General features: G+C 43.1%; 1 protein-coding gene across 1 annotated transcript in view; it reads right to left on the bottom strand.

Annotated features, from left to right (window-relative positions):
• Nucleotides 1-2,352: 2,352 nt before the first annotated feature.
• BASP1 (brain abundant membrane attached signal protein 1) overlaps nt 2,353-18,996 on the bottom strand; it is a 61,708-nt gene continuing 45,064 nt past the window's right edge. Inside the window, exon 2 of the mRNA XM_055143893.1 lies at nt 2,353-4,124. Within this exon, the coding sequence (XP_054999868.1) occupies nt 3,465-4,115 (651 nt within the window). The 5' untranslated portion in view covers nt 4,116-4,124 and the 3' untranslated portion in view covers nt 2,353-3,464. The remainder of the gene's footprint in view (nt 4,125-18,996) is intronic.

Genomic DNA, 18,996 nt, shown 5'->3' with positions numbered 1-18,996 from the left:
CGTGTCTGCTGAATTTACAGTTCCAAACTACATCCAAAGTTTTCTGTTGTTGCTATTTCCCAAGTCTGGTGAAATCCAATGTCACAAACCAGAGGTTAAAATTCTACTTTCAGTATATTGGTTGTGTATCCAGTATTTGTTTGGGTCTGAATGGTTAGAAAAATAAAAAATAAATACACCACTAAGATTTTAATATGCCACTATTCTCTCTCAGTATCTCTATGTGTATATGAACTGAAAAAATATTCTCAAAGGTTTTATTTCTTTATAACCTGGGTTGACCAAACATTAATATTCATAATATTAAAAATGTATACTTATCTCAATGCCACGCCAAACACTGAGTAGCACTAAAATTTAATGACAACCCAATTCACGCAACAAAAACTAAAGTTCATGAAGCCAAAATAAAATCTCTACTGTTAAAAAAAAAAAGTTTTGGGACTGGAGCGATAGCACAGAGGGTAGGGCATTTGCCTTGCACACGACGGACTCCCAGCATCCCATATAGTCCCCTGAGCACTGCCAGGGGTAATTCCTGAGTGCAGAGCCAGGAATGACCCCTGTGTATCGCTGGGTGTGACCCAAAAAGCAAAAAACAAAAGTTTCATTTAATCCCTAAACAATGACTAATGGTAGTAAAATCTCACCCAGGTAAGTATTTTGATTGTTCCCCCCAAAAGCCTGTAAGTTTTTTAATTAAAATAATTAAAATAAGGAGACACAAAGACAGTGACTATAAAGCTTCCACTGATCATATTCATCGGCAAGGAACACATGGCCATTAATATTAGCAACCATACAAATGTCCTCCATCACCCACTGAATCTGCTCTTCCCTTCCCCACTCTGCCCCCAAGCTCTTGGACATGCTCAGACATTAACATTCTGGGAATTCCTTTGCTGCTTTTTCTTACCAAAAACAGTAGTTAGGTGGTTAGTGTGTTTGCATAGGTTTTGTATACTAGCTGTTTCCAAGCATTTGCCTTCAAATTTGTTTCACCACAGAAATAAAAACCCAAAGTGTCAAAAGATGATCATAGACATGAATTGAACCTGAGGTATACGATTTGCCTAATAACAGGTTACCCACTGGCAACATCTTCAGACCATTCAAAAATAGTCGCAGTGTTTTTCTCTTTTTAATCACGTGTAAGATGGAAGAGCCCATGACACTCATCCTTGTTCTGTCTCATTCAGAGTTCCTCGGCAAAATTAATTTGTGTCCTGGGCCCATCACAAATTCCTTAGAAAATTTCCTGTTGTATTGATTACTCCAAGGGTAATCACCAAATCCTACTCACTTCAAAATCTAGCACTAACTCATTCAAACATAGGAAATCTTTGCAGATAGTGTTTTAATTTTTTTCCTTGAGATTTGACTTCTAATATCTAATTGAAAAAAAAAAGTTACTAAACCAAAGCATCAGACAATTCCGTTTACTGTTTGTTTGGTTGTTTAGGAGTCATGCTCAGCCGTGTTGGGGCTCTGGCAAGGGAGTTTGGTGTAGGGATCAAACCCAGAGCTCCAGCGAGCCACACATGTGCTCTGAAACCCAATAAATGCTCCCTCCTTTTTCATCACCAAGAAGACAGTCCGCAAAGCCTCTGTTTATCTACTCCCGACCCCTTCCCAACCAGGTTTGGGAGAGAAACCAAGGGATGCATCATACCTGTTGGCACATACCTATCAATCATATAAAACTGTCACCACGATATACCCAAACATTTCCAAAGTGAAAGGGGCTTTCCCTGGAGAACATAAAACCTTTGATCTCTTGTGGGTGAAGGAGAGACCAGGCGTGTAGAAGTAACTGACAGGTGATACAAGTCAATGTGGCCAAACCAGGCCAAGGACTGAGCCACCATCAAGGGCAGTTCCAACTCTGTCTTCACCCTGCAGCCCGTTTTGCCCCAAGCAACAACACATTAGACCCTGTTCCTGGCTCCAGCATGAACGAACAAGGGGTTAAGACTGTGATTGCCAGTGATTTCACTCTGTACATACGATGTTTCTAGAGAATCTTATAACTTCCCGCCCCCCAACTATTAAGAACAAATCTCTTGTCTTTCTTGATTTAAAAAAAAAAATTGCTTTTTTGTATGCAAATTGTCCACAGTTTTATAGGGTACAGCAATAAAACGCATTGCTTTCTCCTTAGCCTCTTCCAAGAATCTTTCTTGACACCGATCCAGTTAATTTTTTTAATAGATGAAGCCCACACACAAAGAGGAGGATCCTGCTTAGGCTTCCTACCCAAACACCTCAGGAAATGTCTAACATGGTATTCAGTTCTCTACTGTGGAAAACCCAGGAGCAGTGGAAGAGAAGTATAAAAGAAAACCAAAAGTCTTTGCTATTTCTTTTTAATTGTTTAACTTTATTACTGTTGCACCATTTATACAATTACATATAATTTCAATGCATCCATTGTACTTTTTTTGTGTTTTTTTTTTCTTTTTAAATTTTTTCCCATTTTCCAATGAGTGGTGTGTTGGTGTCTGTTACACAGAATGGAAGAAGAGAAACTGGAACTGCAATGCACGCAGACTTTTTTTTTTTTTTTCATTTCCACTGACCAATAAACAGAACTACAGGTGCACCCAACCACGGACATGCATTAACTCGTCATGAGGAATCTAGGGAGGCTAAGTAGGATGAGAGAATGTTTGTTACTCCCAAGAAGACCTGGGGTGGGGAAGAATGAAGTATTGGCCTAGAGATACGTGTAGACAAGCTAAGTGGGTTTTCTGAAAGTTGGCATTCATCCACGACATTAAAAAAATATCAAAAGAAGAAAAGCTGTAAATTAAAAAAGGAAAACACCGAAAAATACTGCTTTCGGGAAAGGTCTGATTGCCTTGGCACGCGCCTTGCGGGGCAGCATCTCCCACTGTCACCCCCCCCCCCCCCACTGCCCCGTCCGTCCTGGGTGAAGAGAACTCGGACCTCGGCGGGCGGGGTGCGGTGATGGTTTCGGCAGTTCGGGGGGGGGACCAGAGGTGGGCCGGACTCTCAGACTCGGAGCTTCCAATTCGGGACGGACGGACTGGTCCAGGTGACTGAAGGTATATTAGATATTTCCCCACAAAAATACTATTTGGATTCTCCCCACCCCCTCCCTCCCATGATGGGCCAACCTCCTTCTCTTGGTGTGAGTGTGAGTGTGTGTGTGTATGTGTGTGTGCGTGTGTGTGCGTGTGTGTGTGTGTGTGTTGGTGGTCGTTTTGTCTTGTTCTTGGGCAATACATATCATCACTTCCAATGTGAAACAAGTTAGTATAAGCGAGAGAGACAGACAGAGAGAGGGGCGTGAGACAGAGAGAGAGAGAAAGAGAGAGCGCAGGGGGGGAGGAGAAGGGGGGGAGGAGGGGTAGAGAGGGGAGGGGAGAGGGGGGGAGAGGGGCTGGGTTTGAAGCTGGGTTCCTCTTCCTCTGCTGGTCCCCCCGCCAGAGCTGTCCTTGTTACTCCTTCACGGCCACGCTCTGCTCGGAGCTGGCGGCGGGGGCGTCGGGGGTCTTCTGCTCCTCGGCAGCGGCGGCGGCGGCGGCGTCGTCTGCGGGGGCTGCGGGGGCCTGGGCCTTGGGCGTGGAACTGGGGGCTTCCGAAGGGGGCTCCTTGGAGGCGGGGGCGGGCTCGCCGCCGGCTTTCGAGTCCGAGGCGGCGGGTGCCGCGTCGCTTTGGGTCTCGGCCGCGCTGGCGGGCGCGGGGGGCGCCTCAGTCTTGGCGTCGGGGCCCTGCTCGTCGGGCTGGGGGGCGGCCTCCGTGCCCCCCGCCCCTGCCGCCGCCGCCGCCGCCGGGGCCGCGGGCTCGGCCGGGGGCTCGGCCGGCTCGGGCTCGGCCTTGGGCGCGGCGGCCGCGGGCTCCTGGGGCGCGGCGGGCGCGGGGCCCTTGTCGGCGGCCGCGGGCTCCTCGGCGGGGGCGGGCTCGGCGGGCTCCGCCTTGGCGCCCTCCTTCACCTCGCCCGTGGCGGCGGCGGCGGCGGCGGGCGCCGCGTTCTCCTTGGGGGTCCCCTCCTCCTCGGCGCCGGCGCCCTCGGCCTTCTTGTCCTTGTCCTTGGCCTTCTCATCGTTCACGTTGTAGCCCTTCTTCTTCTTGCTCAGCTTGCCGCCCATCTCGGAGTTCTGCAACGACACAGACACGCGCGTGAGCAGGCTGCGGGGCGGGGGGCGCGGGCTGGGGGGGGGGCTAGCGAGGGAGGGGGGGCGCACGGCCATTGCAGGGCCCTCCCCACGGAAAGACGCGGAGTTCCCAAGGCCAATAGGCCAGATGCACTTTGACCAGTGCCACTGAACTAGATGCACTTCGACCGGTGCCACTAAACCAGATGCGCTTAACTAGGTGCCACTGAACATGACGCACTTCGACTGGGTGCCACTAACATGATGCACTTCGACTGGGTGCCACTGAACATGATGCACTTAGACTGGGTACCACTGAACTAGATGCACTTAACTAGGTGCTGCTGAACATGATGCACTTCGACTGGGTGCCACTGAACATGATGTACTTCGACTGGGTGCCACTGAACTAGATGCACTTAACTAGGTGCCACTGAACTTGAGGCACTTCAACTAGGTGCCACTGAACTAGATGCACTTAACTAAGTACCACTGAACTTGATGCACTTAATTAGGTGCCACTGAACTGGATGCACTTAACTAGGTGCCACTGAACTCGGTGCTCTTAATTTGATGTCACTGAACTCGATGCACTTCGACTAAATGCCATTGAACTTGATGCACTTCGACTAGGTGCTACTGAACTTGATGTACTTCGACTAGGTGCCCCTGAACTAGATGCTCTTAGACTAGGTGCCCCTGAACTAGATGCTCTTAGACTGGGTGCCACTGAACTTGATGCACTTAGACTAGGTGCCACTAAGCTAGATGCACTTAGAATATATATATATAATGCATACAAAAAACTTATGTAAATATATAAAAATATACTTAATATATATAAAAATTCCAGAGGCCACTAAACTAGATGCACATAAACTAGGTGCCACTAAACTAGATGCACTTGAAATACATAAATTATGTAAGTATATTAATATATTACAAATTTCAGAGACCACTAAACTAGATGCACTTAAAATATATATAAAATATGTGAAAATAAGTAAGTATATTAAATATATTAAAAATTACAGAGACCACTAAACTAGATGCACTTAAAATATATATAAAATATGTGAAAATAAATTATGTAAGTGTCACTGTTTTCACTGTTATCACTGTCATCCCATTGTTCATCAATTTACTCAAGTGGGCACCAGTAACGTTTCTATTCATCCCAGCCCTGAGATTTTAGCAGCCTCTCTTTACTTATCTTTCCCAAGGATTGGAGGCTCTCTCAGGGTCTGGGGAATGAGACCTGTTATTGTTAATGTTTTTGGCATATCAAATACGCCATGGGGAGCTTGTCAGGCTCTGTTGTGCGGGCGGGATACTCTCAATTTCCTGAGGTCACTAAACCAGATGCACTTAGAAAAATATATTAAAACATATAAAATATGACTTAAAACATATAGAAATAAAATATATTTACATTTAAAATATATTAAATACATTAAAAATTCCAGGTCACTAAACTAGATGCACTGAAAAATATATACACTTCTTTTAAGTTGAATGTATTTTGCTACCCTTATAAATGGAGAAAACAAAATACTGGATGCAAAAAAAAAAAAAGTTAAGAGATCAGCTATCAAGTGTCTAATGGCAGTAAGTGGGGGAAATATCATTTTCCAGGCACCACACCTGCAGTTCAAAGATTGCTGAGATCAAACGTGCGTAATCAGAGACTGGACGTGTCAACTGTGCAGAGGTGGGGCACTGTTTCTTATCTGCCTTCCGACCCAGCTCTGAACACTTACTTGTGTGGCAAAGGCAGCAAATTTTCAATCCATTTGTGCTAGTACACTAGATTAGGAGAGCTACGGTGTCACTAGTTACACTAGTACAACTTTGAAAAACATCATAAGCTTTTTTTAAAAAATAAAAAAAATTGGCTTCTGGAGGAGGGGATCACACACCCAGAGGTGCTCAGGGCTTGCGCCTGGCTGGCTCACGAGACCCTATGGGGTGCCAGGTATCGTAGCAGGGTTGGCTGCATGAAAAGCAAGCGCCCTGCCTGCTGTCCTATCTCCTGGTCCCTGGACTTCATAACTTTAAGACTTCAGAGAGACGAGGCACATTGTAATAAAGCACAAATGACAGGTCAAAAATCAAAGCTAAAACCTCCCCTGATTCAAATGTATTTTCACATAGATGATACATTTTCAGTGTATCTCTCTCATCACGTGATCTATCTCATGGAGTGGAATGAGTATAAGAAGATTCTGTTCCTCCTGCCCTCCCCAACTCCCTCGACATACATCCAGGTAAAAAATGCTGTTGTCTCAAACTATACTTCATTGCACTCACTGCAGCTCAAGGTGGTCTTGGATTAAAAGAAATCCACCCATAGCAACATGACTTGGTCTGGATTAAATTGGAACCAGATATGCTAGGTCCGTGAGGGCCGACAGTCTTTTGGAAACAACATCTCCAACGTCCAGATTCCGGCACCGAAATGTCCAACTGCATTTAATTCTAAATGTTCTCCTCTGGGAGTTAAAGCAATCATCCAGATAAATAATGTAAATTTATGAAGAGGAAAACGGTTGTTTCCAGGAGTGTCAAAGAATCTGCCTTTTTCCTCCCTTCCCTGTATAATTTCATAGCAGTTTCTCGCAAACCTACTGAACGGCAGCTTTTTAGGGAAAAGCTGGTTGCTTTTTCTTGGCCAAGCAGAGCCTGAGACAAGTTCCAATGAGCACTTTCATCCCCACTAATGAGAGGTCCAGGAGACAGGGGGGTCTTGCCCTCAGGCGTCGTGGAGAGGATAAAGACAGAGGAGATGAGCCCAATCCATCCCAGTCCAGAATTTCCTCTGGGCAGAATTCGAAAGGCCTCCTTGATCAATCTTCTTTTGGAAAATATCATTCATTTAGAACAGAAAATTCCCAGTTTATTCATTACACTCCTTGGGACCATGATTCATAGAAGAGTGAGATAACCTACATTTATCTTATTTAAAGGCAGAGTGTTGAATAGGAGAGCACCATTCTTTAGTCAAAATTTGTCTCACTCTATATGCTAATTTCCTGCCTGGAATGACTTTAATAGTTGGGGGAAATAAAAAGGCAATAAACTGAAAGATGACAAACATACTGCAATTTTCAAAGGATAGCTTTGTTATGTCACCAAAAGGAAAAAAAATTCTTACATATCAAATTCTTTTAAAAGACTGGCTCTTGATGATAAGGCAACTTCACTAAATACCCCACAGTTTCTGTCTGACTTAATTTCTGGTTATTTCTCTGCCAGAAGTGGGAGTGAAGATAATCAAATATGTGCACACATCCAATGTGTGCCTTGTAAGTAAGCAATGCCAAAGCAATAAATAAAAGACTTTAAAAAAAGATGGAATCAATATTTCAGAATGTAGTTTGCACTTCTTGCACTCAACATGTATGCATAAATAGTCTTAATCAAGTGGAATCTTGGATCTAGTATTTCAAGATACATTTGGGTACATGTAGTTTAGTGCTGAGAAGTAGAAAATCAGAGAGATATGCCTTTATGATGTCCAGATTCCCTAACAGAAGTCCATACACGAACCTTGCCATTACAGACCAGAAGACAGCGCATAAACCCGGCCTGTTAGGGAGTTCACATAAGAGCACCCTTGTCTGACGGGGACAGCATGACATTCGAGACTGCCATCCCCAGAGGCTTAATGTCATGTTGGCTTACAAACCTAAAATCTACGTTACTAAAATTGGTTTTCTGAAACTCACTTAGGACCACTTTGCATTCTTTGTTTTCGAGCCCAGCTGCAAATTGTTTCTGGGTAAGAAATGAATGTACATAATCAAGTTGTAAGTAAGAAAGTGTGTCTCCATTTCTGTTTAACAGTAACCCGTAAAACCCTTCTTTTAGCTCATCTACTCGTGTCAGTTATAGTGAGGGATCAGAAAAGGAGATTGTAGAAGGCAGAGAACTCTGGCAAAGTAGAGGAGTAAGATTACTTCCTGAGAAGGTATGGAGGAATCATACACAATTACAATTTTAAGCCTATCAACTATTTCTTGGCTGTGGAGTACAATCCCAACACATGATTATATATATTGACTTCACATATAATCTAAATACTATCAGGAGGGAACATCCACTTAAACACATATGGATAATCTAATTGGCTCAGTACCACTGTAAGCAAAAAACCAAGTCCATCAAGATTTGGCAGGGTAGGAAGGCACCAGTACAAAGAAGATGGTGATTGGGTGTGGCGTTTTTCATCACAGATAGGTTACCCACTTAAGGGAACCAGGCTAATGCAGCCCGAGTAAATTAGAGCTTTTGGGTAGGACAAGAATGATAGAGATGAGCACCAGGAGGATTGTTTCACGGCTTGGAAGCCGGCCTCACATGCTGGGGGAAAAGACAGCTCAGATAGAGAAGGGACCACCAAGTAAAGGGTGCTAGGAGGGCCCGCTCAGGATGGGAGATGCGTGCTGAAAGGAGACTATAGACCAAATGATGGCCACTCAATACCTCTACTGCAAACCACAACACCCAAAAGGAGAGAGAGAGCAAAAGGGAATGCCCTGCCACACAGGCGGGGTGCGGTGGAGGGAGTGGGGTGGGGGTGGGGCAGGAATGCTGGGACCATTGGGTGGTGAAGGGGCACTGGGGGAGGGATGGGTACTTGACCATTGTATGACTAAAACGTAAGCACGAAAGTCTTTAAGTCTGTAACTGTACCTCACGGTGATTCATTAAAAATAAATAAATAAAATTTAAAAAGCCATATATGTGAATACACTCACATAATTAACATATAAAAAAAAGAACTCATGGGTAGGTAAACTCTCAACTTCTGAACAATTCTTCATCTCTCCATTTGCCAGTGGAAGAAGGAACAAATGAGGAAGGGAGGGAGGGAGAGAGGGAGGAAGGGAGGGAGGGGAGGGAGGGTTAGGTAAGGGAAGGGAGGAAGGAAGGAAGGAAGGAAGGAAGGAAGGAAGGAAGGAAGGAAGGAAGGAAGGAAGGAAGGAAGGAAGGAAGGAAGGAAGGAAGGAAAGGAGGAAGAAAAAGAGGAAGGGAGGGGGAGGAAGAGACAGAGGGAGGGAGGGAAGGAAAAGGATGAAAGGACAGGGAGGGAAGGGAGGGAGGGAGGGAGTGAGGGAGGGAGGGGAGAGGAAAGGGAGGGAAAGAGGTAGAGAGGAAGGGAGGGAAGTAGGGAGGGAAGGAGCTTCTGTTCCATCGGCCAGTGCTGGACAGCAGTGTAAAAGTCTTCTCCTTGGTCCTAAACACACTGGTCTCTGCCTTGGCCCAGCTGCCTATCTGTGGGCCACTATGCAGAGCAGGTGCCAGCCTGCAGGTGTACTGGGGTTGAAGGACGCTGGCTGAGCTTAGAAGCTTACTGGAGGTTCTTTATACAGGACGGCAAGACTGTCTAATACCCCACCCCCCACCGGACACAACCGAGCTTTTTCTCTTACACAGTGCCTTACCGTTGAAAAATAATTTTAAGGGCTAGCAGAAGTGTTTTCAACCTCTCGCAACCACATTATACAATTTAGCCTCTGCGGAGCTAAAGATCCCATTTGGCGAGAAACAAGATTTCAGAAGAATTCAAGTGCTACCTCTACGTGAAAACGACAGAGCAAGCACCTTTCTAGCACCACGAGGTGATCAAAGCCACGTGGGATGGGGAATAGGAAAACAAGAGAAAGACCAGGGAAGGAGGGAGAGAGGGAGGGAGGGAGAGCTCGAGGTACTGAATTTCCAGGTCCATTCCCTCTAGTTCTCTCTTGTTCACCTGCACCTACCAGAGAGGGGGTTACATCCGGGTGACACAGCTCCCAGCACCCCAGCCTCCTGAGTTGTGGCTGGCAAACCCTCACTTAGGTTCTGATACAACTTTATTTGTGGGCAGCAAATGGCTCTTCCAAAATACACACACACACACACACACACACACACACACACACACATTTATGAAGTTTTGTGAAACTTCCCACCCCACATTTCTCTCCTGTTCGCACACCTCTGAGAGCGCACAGGATGACCCCTCGCTTCTGACTGAGAAAGGGAAAGCGAGGCTTCCTGCCTGAAGAGAGCTACATGGCGCAAATAAGGGGCCTGAAAAATAGGCTTTAACTCTCTCTCAGAAACAAATATCTAAAGCCTCTGTGGAGCCTGAGTTGGCAAGGTTCTTTTCTTAAGAAAGGAAATTTCATTTGCAGGCTAATGTTAAGCTATAAAAGTGCAAAGAGAGCAAAAAAAAAAATAGTGACACTACATATTGCCACTAAGGAAAACTATAAGGAAATCATGACATATAACTGATGTGCTCAAAATTCATATAAACCTTTTCTTTGAGGGTTTAAGGACATGATATAATAAAACATTGTGGGAGGGGCATTTGGACCACTCTAGTGGTGTTGAGGGGAGTCTGTGGTGGGGGGGCAGGGGTTAAACTTCTGGACATCCTACAAGCAAAGCATGCACTCAGCCATTGTATTATTTCTCTAGCCTGCAAAACAAAAATTCAAAAGCTATATTATCATCAAGAAGCACTGACAGTAAGAGATGGCCTCCTGCACAAAATTGAAGTTCTTCATTTTTTTCACTCAAGAACACCTGTCAGTGGGGCTGGAGTGGGTAGGGCACAGTGGGTAGGGCATTTGCCTTGCATGCAGCTGACCCAGGTTCAGTTCCCAGCATCCCTGAGCACCGCCAGGGGTAACTCCTGAGTGCAGAGCCAGGAGTAATCCTTGTGCGTCGCAAGTGTGACCCCCCCCAAAAAAGCAAGAAAGAAAGAAAGAAAGAAAGAAAGAAAGAAAGAAAGAAAGAAAGAAAGAAAGAAAGAAAGAAAGAAAGAAAGAAAGAAAGAAAGAAAGAAAGAAAGAAAGAAAGAAAGAAAGAAAGAAAGAAAGAAAGAAAGAGAAAGGAAGAAAGAAAGAAAGAAAGAAAGAAAGAAAGAAAGAAAGAAAGAAAGAAAGAAAGAAAGAAAGAAAGAAAGAAAGAAAGAAAGAAAGAAAGAAAGAATGAAAGAAAGAAAAGACAGCCTATCAGTGAACAGAGAATTTATTTCTGAGTTTTCAAATCATACATTTATTTTGCCCTCATAATTCCAAATATGGGTGGGGGCAAAAAAGGAGGCGGGCTCATCAACTCCTCACAAACTAAATTTCACTACACAATTACAATTCTCACAAACTACAGCATGACTTGCTGCTGACAACATGTACTGCAGAAGTGTTTTTCTTACCTTGAAAAAAGGAAATATATCAGGATAGACAACAGAATTAAGCTGTAGGCAGATAGAGATGGACAGGCAAAGGATAAAATGCCTTTTAGGGGGAAAAAGAAACTGTAAATCTTTTAAGACTGGTACCATAAAAATAAAACAAGCCCCCTTGCACTTGGTATAAAGTTTGAGGAAAACGGAAACAACATCAAGTGCAATGACAACTGTCAATAATTGGCCCTAAGACTCTTGGCAAGTCCCCTCCCCAGGTGGAGCTCAAAGGTTTTCACCAGTAAAATGAAGTTACTAAAGTTCTCTTTCTGAAAAGCTAAGAATTTGATCATAAGTGCATTCTTATAGAACATATTTCTTCATAGACTCTTTCTTCATAGAGCATTTCAACATTTCATAGAGTATCTATGTTCTATGAGTGTTTATGGCATTAAACTAAAAGTGCTGAGTAAAATCTACATAATCAATTTCAGAACGTCTGTGTCCACTCAAAATTCTTCCATTACAGCCTTCCCCTGCAGATGTTGGATGGAGGCAGTGGGACCTTGGAGAAGTGGTTAGGGCAGAAGCCTCACAAGTGGGGGCAGTGTCCTTATGAATGAGGCCCAGGGATGACCTCCCCTCTGTGAGAAGGCAACAGGAAGTCAGTCATCGTGGGGCCTGAGCGATAAGGCAGAAGCTTGCGTGTGGCTGCAGCCACAATCACCCAGTTCCACATCCCTGACATCACGTGTGGCGCCCACGCAACACAAGAGGTCACTGCAAAGACAGGACCAGAAGCCCAAGCCCAACCACCTCCAACTCCCCCAAAATGAAAGTCAGCCATCGGCTGCTTAGAGAAAGCTCTTCCCCCAGCCTGACCACCTCTGGGCCCTGATCTGGGGGTTCGAGCCTCCAGAACCGTAAGAAATCAATTTCTGATGTTTACAAACCAACCAAACCACGAAGTCTAAGGCCCTTCATTATAGCAACCAGAGAGACTAAGTATAGATACTCTAATTATTTCATGCAAACATATATTATCTGGCATTCTGAAGATTCAAGGGACAACTCATTGGCTTCTTGCTGGGAATGCGTATCTGTGTAAATGATTTGAATGTGTGTAGGGTGTATGGAAAAAAACAGGGGGAAAATGTATAAAACAACATCTATTTAGGAAATGCCTTCAGAATAATGTGTCACTCTATCAGTCATGAGCCAGCATGGAAGAGAATAGTGAAAACACGGCAGATGGAAACAGAACTTGAAAATGTGGGCCTCATCAGTTGTTCATGCCCAATAATTTCATAGTGTTGTGTTCATGTGACAAAGTCATCTTTCCTCTATTCTGATGGATTCTCTCCCTGAGAAGGTCGGTGCTATGTGTGTCCAGACACACTGAAAGAGAGCGCTTCTTAGAGCAAGTAAACACCAACCACCCTCCCTCTACGCAATTGGAAATATTCTTAAACCATCATTTCAAATATAGTTGAAGTTAACCTCCAGCGGGTGACCTATCCCAGTCCTCCCAAATTCTTTAGGCAAATAAAGATGGACAGGCAAAGGATAAAATGCCTTTTAGGGGAAAAGAAACTGTAAATCTTTTAAGAGTGGTACCACAAAAATAAAACAAGCCACCTTGGTTTCAGTATGGTATAGAAATGTTGACTAAAATCAACTGGAAAGAGTTCTTAGATCTGAATTTCCAGCACATACCATGTACCTAACATTGAAAAATAAAATTAAGTCAGTGATTTCTAACTTAGTGACATAAAAACAATTTCCAAGACTGAAAAGCTTAATTAAAATACATTCTTTTCCTGCCCTGTATCCTTAAAGAACCACTTTTTTAAAGTTTAATATTGAGTAATCTAAGTGGAATAAGAGCATCAGTTTCCTATGTGTTTTTTTAGAAAATGACTTAAAACGCTCCACTTGCATAAGATGGAAGGTATGGCAACATCTCCAGTGGGCTGGTAAGGTAGACACGGAAGGCACAGTCTATAAGAACAGAAGACTTGCTTTCTAAAGCAAGACCCTACTCTGCCATAGATCAATGACTCAGAGTGTGTCATGGATGTAATCATGGGTGGTCTTCCAAAACCAGCTTTCACCCGTCTGATGAGAAAAGCCATTCAAGTGGTACCTACTCTCATACCTTCCTCAATAAGTGCTAACATGTTCAAGTTCCTAATCACAGACTCCTCTGTCCCCGTAAACTGGCCTGAGATATGGAAAATATGGAGGTCAATTCTTCTTTACACACCTGGATTAATCTTGGCAGGGGAAAAAAAATGATAGCAACTTGAATGTTGATGGGGAGAAAAGGGAACTACATTTCTGATGCAGAAAAAAAATGTTAAGATTACTCAAGGATAATTCACTTCCGTGTAGAATGTAATGAAAAAGTTACAGAAATCAAAAGTAGGACCCATCCCTGCTTTGGCAGAGCAACTAGCATGCCTATTTTAGAAGATTGTCTTTGGAGTTTTGAAGTTCCAGGCCAGTTTAATGTTTCGTTTGCACTTTTTGTTGTTGTTATGCTGTCGTTTTATGTGGGACTTGAAGAGGAGAGGGGCACACATGATGATGTTCAGGGTTTACTCCTCGTGGTGTTCAGGGGACCATAGACAATGGCAGGATTTGAACCCTTCTTGGCTACATGCAAGCAAGTGCCTTACACGTCGTACTATCTCTCCAGCCCCTAGTTATATGTTTTAAATGCAAACAGCTTTGGCTTTGGGAATGAATAGTGGCATGAGGTCAGGGTGATTTCAAGCACTGTAAAAGTCAAGACTCATTACCCTCACATGAGAGCATGAGCAGAAATGAAAAAAAGAAAACAGAAGAGCAAGAGAAACTTCTCCGTTCGAATAAAGCCTCTCTTCACCCTCTTCCGGTTTTGCATCTTTTAAGGATCTGCACACCACTGGATCCAAATCTTTCTCTGCATTTTCAATTTATGGAAACAAAACCAAGACATGCTATGCCTGTAGTTTCTCTACTAGGACGCCTTCAGATGCACACAAAAATGAACTATGCACAAGAGGATTAAAATCTTCCCTCTATTCCGTGCCTGAGTTAACACAATGGAATTACGGCTGTACGGTGCTAAGAATGAGAGGGCAGCCTGATCTGGCAGCAAGCAATTTCGATGCAAAGTGGAGCCAATAAGCAGAGAGGGTTCTCGGAGCATCCGCTGAAGACAGTCTACCCTTCCGATGACTGGGCTTCTCACAGCCCATCACTGCACCCAAGCGGAAGTACATGGCTCAGTTGCAATCTCTGTGAACTTTCACGGTTCCGTTTAGCCACTGCCAGCATCTTAAGATTTCTATCTGGAGAGTTTGTAATGAATATTTTCGTCATTCAGAAGAAGTTGCTGGCATTACCGTTTTCCAATAAAGGTTTCTAGAAAGCGACCATCTACTGCTTCCCTTCCTAGTCCTTTCGATAAGGCACTTACCGCTTGCGGGGGTGGAGTAGGTGAAGGGGAAAGAGAGAAGGGGAGAGTGGTGGATAGAATGGAATTTTGTGCAGGAGAAATCAGGACAGTGCAGTCAGCAGAAACTTGAACAGTTCCTTCCCGGCAATATGGCAGCAAACTTTCTAGAAGAATCCCTCTGCACATGGGGGTCTCTTTGCACCTTGGCGGCCAACAAGGTTACAGGAAATTAATGCGAATGTTGTCTGCGTACTGTAGTTTAGATGTTTGGATATGCAGGCAATCGCCGCCTGTAACTTTTGAATCTTCACCGGAGCACCACTCTGTGTCCATGAGTATTGCTCAAATTTTGAGTGACAAATGAGAGACCCGAATTAGAGAACTGTCCCTCTTCAGAAAATGCAACCTTGTATGATGACACAATTCCCAGGCCCCGACTACCTCAAACCATGTGAATTTCTACACCATTTCCTCCCTACAGTTATAGTTGGCGTCATGACACCTCCTGGATCCAATTCTTATTGGAATATTTGATATTTTTGCTAGTCTGTCGATGAACGACATGGTTCTGTGACATGAAACTCACTGGCCAACATTAACCGCTGTATAAAAAACCAACAAGTATAATTTGTTTAGGACAACAAAAAAAAATACCAAGAAAATGAGTGCCAGAAAATTCCTCCTCACAGTCTGAAAATGACTTCAGAGTCTATTCCTACTTATCTTTATTTTCTGTGTCTGCGTTAATAACAAGCTCTTCCTATCTAGGTCAGTTTGAATCACGTAAAGGTCTCATCCATGTTTCTATTTTGAAAACACAAAATTGGATTAATTAACTACTTCCGATAGAATAGGAGAAATGAGTTCTTAACGAGGATATCAACAAACGATGATTCAAAGTCTAGGGCAAAACTACCACGCATATGCAACAAGATGTGTCAGAAGCTAGAGTTATTTCTGGTTTGATTGCAGCTTCCCAGTGTGATCAAGGCAAAAAGTGGCTCCCTCTGATTCTCTTATAATCAAAAGAAAATATTAGCTGCCTCACTGCGAGTGAATCAACATTCTGATGAAGTTGAATATGTAACTTCCGTGTATTAGCAATGGTCATTCTGAGAACTCAGAACTGCAAAGATTAGAAAGGCTTATACGTGAGGCAATATGTCATTATATTTTTTTAAATAACATATAAAAGGTCAGAACTAAACTGCGTCTGCAAACAACTTATTACCAGACGGAGTTTACCATTACTCAGGCAGAATGAATCCAAATTACTGGTCAAACCAAGCTTAAGCAAATGTTAAGATAAAGAAAAGGAAAATTAATTTTATCTTGTAGCACTATAGCACTGTCATCCCGTTGTTCATCAACTTGTTCCAGCGGGCACCAGGAATGTCTCCATTGTGAGACTTGTTACTGTTTTTGGCATATCGAATATGCCACAGGTAGCTCTCTGAGAGGGACAGAGGAATTGAACCCGGATTGGCCGCATGAAAGGCAAACGCTCTACCCTCTGTGCTATTGCTCCAGTCCAGTCCGGGCAGATTTTTACTCAGGTTTTATAAGCCCCAGGCCCTCATCAACAATGTTCAGTGGATAAGTTATCAGAAACTTCACAAAAATCATTTTTTTTTTTTTGTAATCAGGAATTACTTCTGTTGGTGCTTGAGGGACCATATGGGATGCTGGGAATCAGAAGTCATGTGCAAGGCAAACACCCTACCCACTGTGCTATCACTCCAGCCCCAAGAATTTTTTTTTTTAATCAGCAAATTCCTAAAGTTATTTAATAAGAATAGATGAATGAAACCTAAATCATTGTTACATTCAACAATTTCTATTTTTAATAAATGACTGGTATTTTTGTTAATGGTCAAAATTGTTATTCTGAAATGGGGAAATGAAGTGAAGATAATAGAGCCTACGTGTATTTTTGGTCTTCCTACCAGGACGTGCTCTACCCACTGATTTGCTATCAGATTTTATCAATGCCGAGCGACAATGTCCACCGTTGGAGTTATCAGACTCCGTGTGATTCCGTCAAAGCTTCACTCAGCAACTGGAGCATCAACATTAGGGGACAGGGATGTCCTCTGAGGAGATGGAATTGCAGTAAGAACCATCCACTCATGACTTAGAGTTAAAGCAGCCCTATTAATACCACGAGTAAAATTTTAGAGAAAATCTTTAAGACAACTTATTCCCTTTGCACAGTAAAATCTTTAATGCTTCACAGTACAATCTTGTAAAAACGTACTATAAAATGAGCAAGAATTATGTGGGGGAAAGTAAGCAGAGAGAGAAAGGGGGGGGTGGAAGAGAGAGAGAGAGGCACACCATTTCTCTCTAGATGTCACTAGAATGAGTTGGATCTACAGAATCATCAAAACCTCCAGTACAAAAGGTTAAGAGCAAGTGATCCTCCATTATTCGCCTTTAGAAGGCCCAGGCTAGACCTAAGAAGCAATGTCAACATCAGAGTCTTTGGGGACAATGAGGTGGGTGCCCAGAGCATAACTCAGTGTGTGGAGGCATGGGTTCGATCCCAGGAACACATATGGTCCCTCAAGCATCACCAGAAAAGACTCCTGGGGCATGAACAACCCCTGAGCACTTGGGCCCCAAATCAAATCAAATTAAAACATAGGATATTTTTGGATAACCCCCTTATCCAAAAAAAAAAATCCAACGAGCATCTCAGCATTTCAGATACTATGAAATTACTACACAAAACCAAAATCAATATAAGATGGGGGAAAAACATTATGTAGTGGTTTCTAACTGTAAGACATGATTGGACATCAATGAACAAAAAGCCAAATCAAAGCAAGAGGGATGCAACATAGACCATTCTAATGGTATGCCTAGGACTGACTCTTACTGTTTGCTCTTTACATAGATTAACGCAATTACCTGTCTGATCAGTCCTATGTGGAATGAATTATTACTATCTCTCATGTTCCATAACAAAATGAATGCATAATAGGAACAAATATTTTACCCAAGATTTTACATAAGATAATCTGACAATGTGATTTGAAAACAAAGGCACTGAGTGAAATCTCTCAGTGGCCAACTGAAAGTGGTCTCCTGAGAGATGGTTGAGCTATCTACAGACAAAGAGGGGTAACTGGCAAGTTTTCATGCCAAAGAGAACAATGAGGTGTTCATTCGGGATTATTAGAAAACCCTATTCACTCTTAGGAAAAAGGCAATGTTGGCATATAAACCTATAAGGGATGTGAAAATCAGAAGAATGTATGAAGTGATGGGGAAGGAGGCAGGAGAGACACCAAATCGGCTCATAACGAGAACTAGAAATAAGAAAGCTGTGTCTCAAATATCAAAATAGAAGTTACAAAACAGGTTAAAAATAATAGAAATGATGCAATCCGGTCTGACGATTAGCTGTCCACTACCGATCTGGAATGACGCAGATACAGAAATAAAGAAATATGTCTCTTTGGAAGGGTTCAAAGAACACAGGAGCCAGGCAAGATAATTATGGCCAACATCAATGACGGTTGGAAAAGCAAAGGCAAAAGTCAAGAGAAGGACCTATGGTTTTGTTCTGGTTGAGCTTTTTACAACTTTTCACAAGCTTTTGAAAAAGCACTGCATCGTTGTCATCCCGTTTTTTCAATGATTTGCTCGAGGGGCACCAGTAACGTCTCCATTGTTGAGACTTGTTGTTACTGTTTTTGGCATATCAAATACGCCACAGGTAAAACTGAATAGATATAGATATAGATATATAAACATATCTATACACACACATATATGGATAGGAATACAGGGTAAAACAAAGCAAAGATTTACAGTGGAAGGACGAGAGAAATCCTATATGGAGCAAAACTCTATAAGACACAGAAAGATCAAATCAAGATGCAGCTTGGTAGAGGACCAATTCTCTACAGTTGGATGGAGTGAAGTCAACTCCATGTTCCCCATGGACACCACTTTCTCTCAAGTGAATATGGTCCAGTCTGAATCATTCTAGACCGAAGACTTGGATTAGATCTCTCCATACAAAATGTGAGACCATGTATCTTTGATGACACAACCATATGTTTCGTTTTCTGCTTATATTTTTTCATTTTTTCATTATCTCAGAAATGTGAAAGCTGAGAAAAGTTATCACATTTCTCAAATGCTAATCTATTATAAAAGGGTAGATAGGGGAAATTCACAGTTGGGTGTAATCTTGTCCCTCAACATAAATGATAATTGGTAAGATTCTTTGCCAGTCT

Source organism: Sorex araneus, chromosome 1 (genome assembly GCF_027595985.1).
Source record: "Sorex araneus isolate mSorAra2 chromosome 1, mSorAra2.pri, whole genome shotgun sequence".
Classification (NCBI taxonomy): domain Eukaryota; kingdom Metazoa; phylum Chordata; class Mammalia; order Eulipotyphla; family Soricidae; genus Sorex; species Sorex araneus.
Note: the sequence above shows the minus strand (reverse complement) of the source record. Positions and strands in the feature narration are given on the sequence as shown.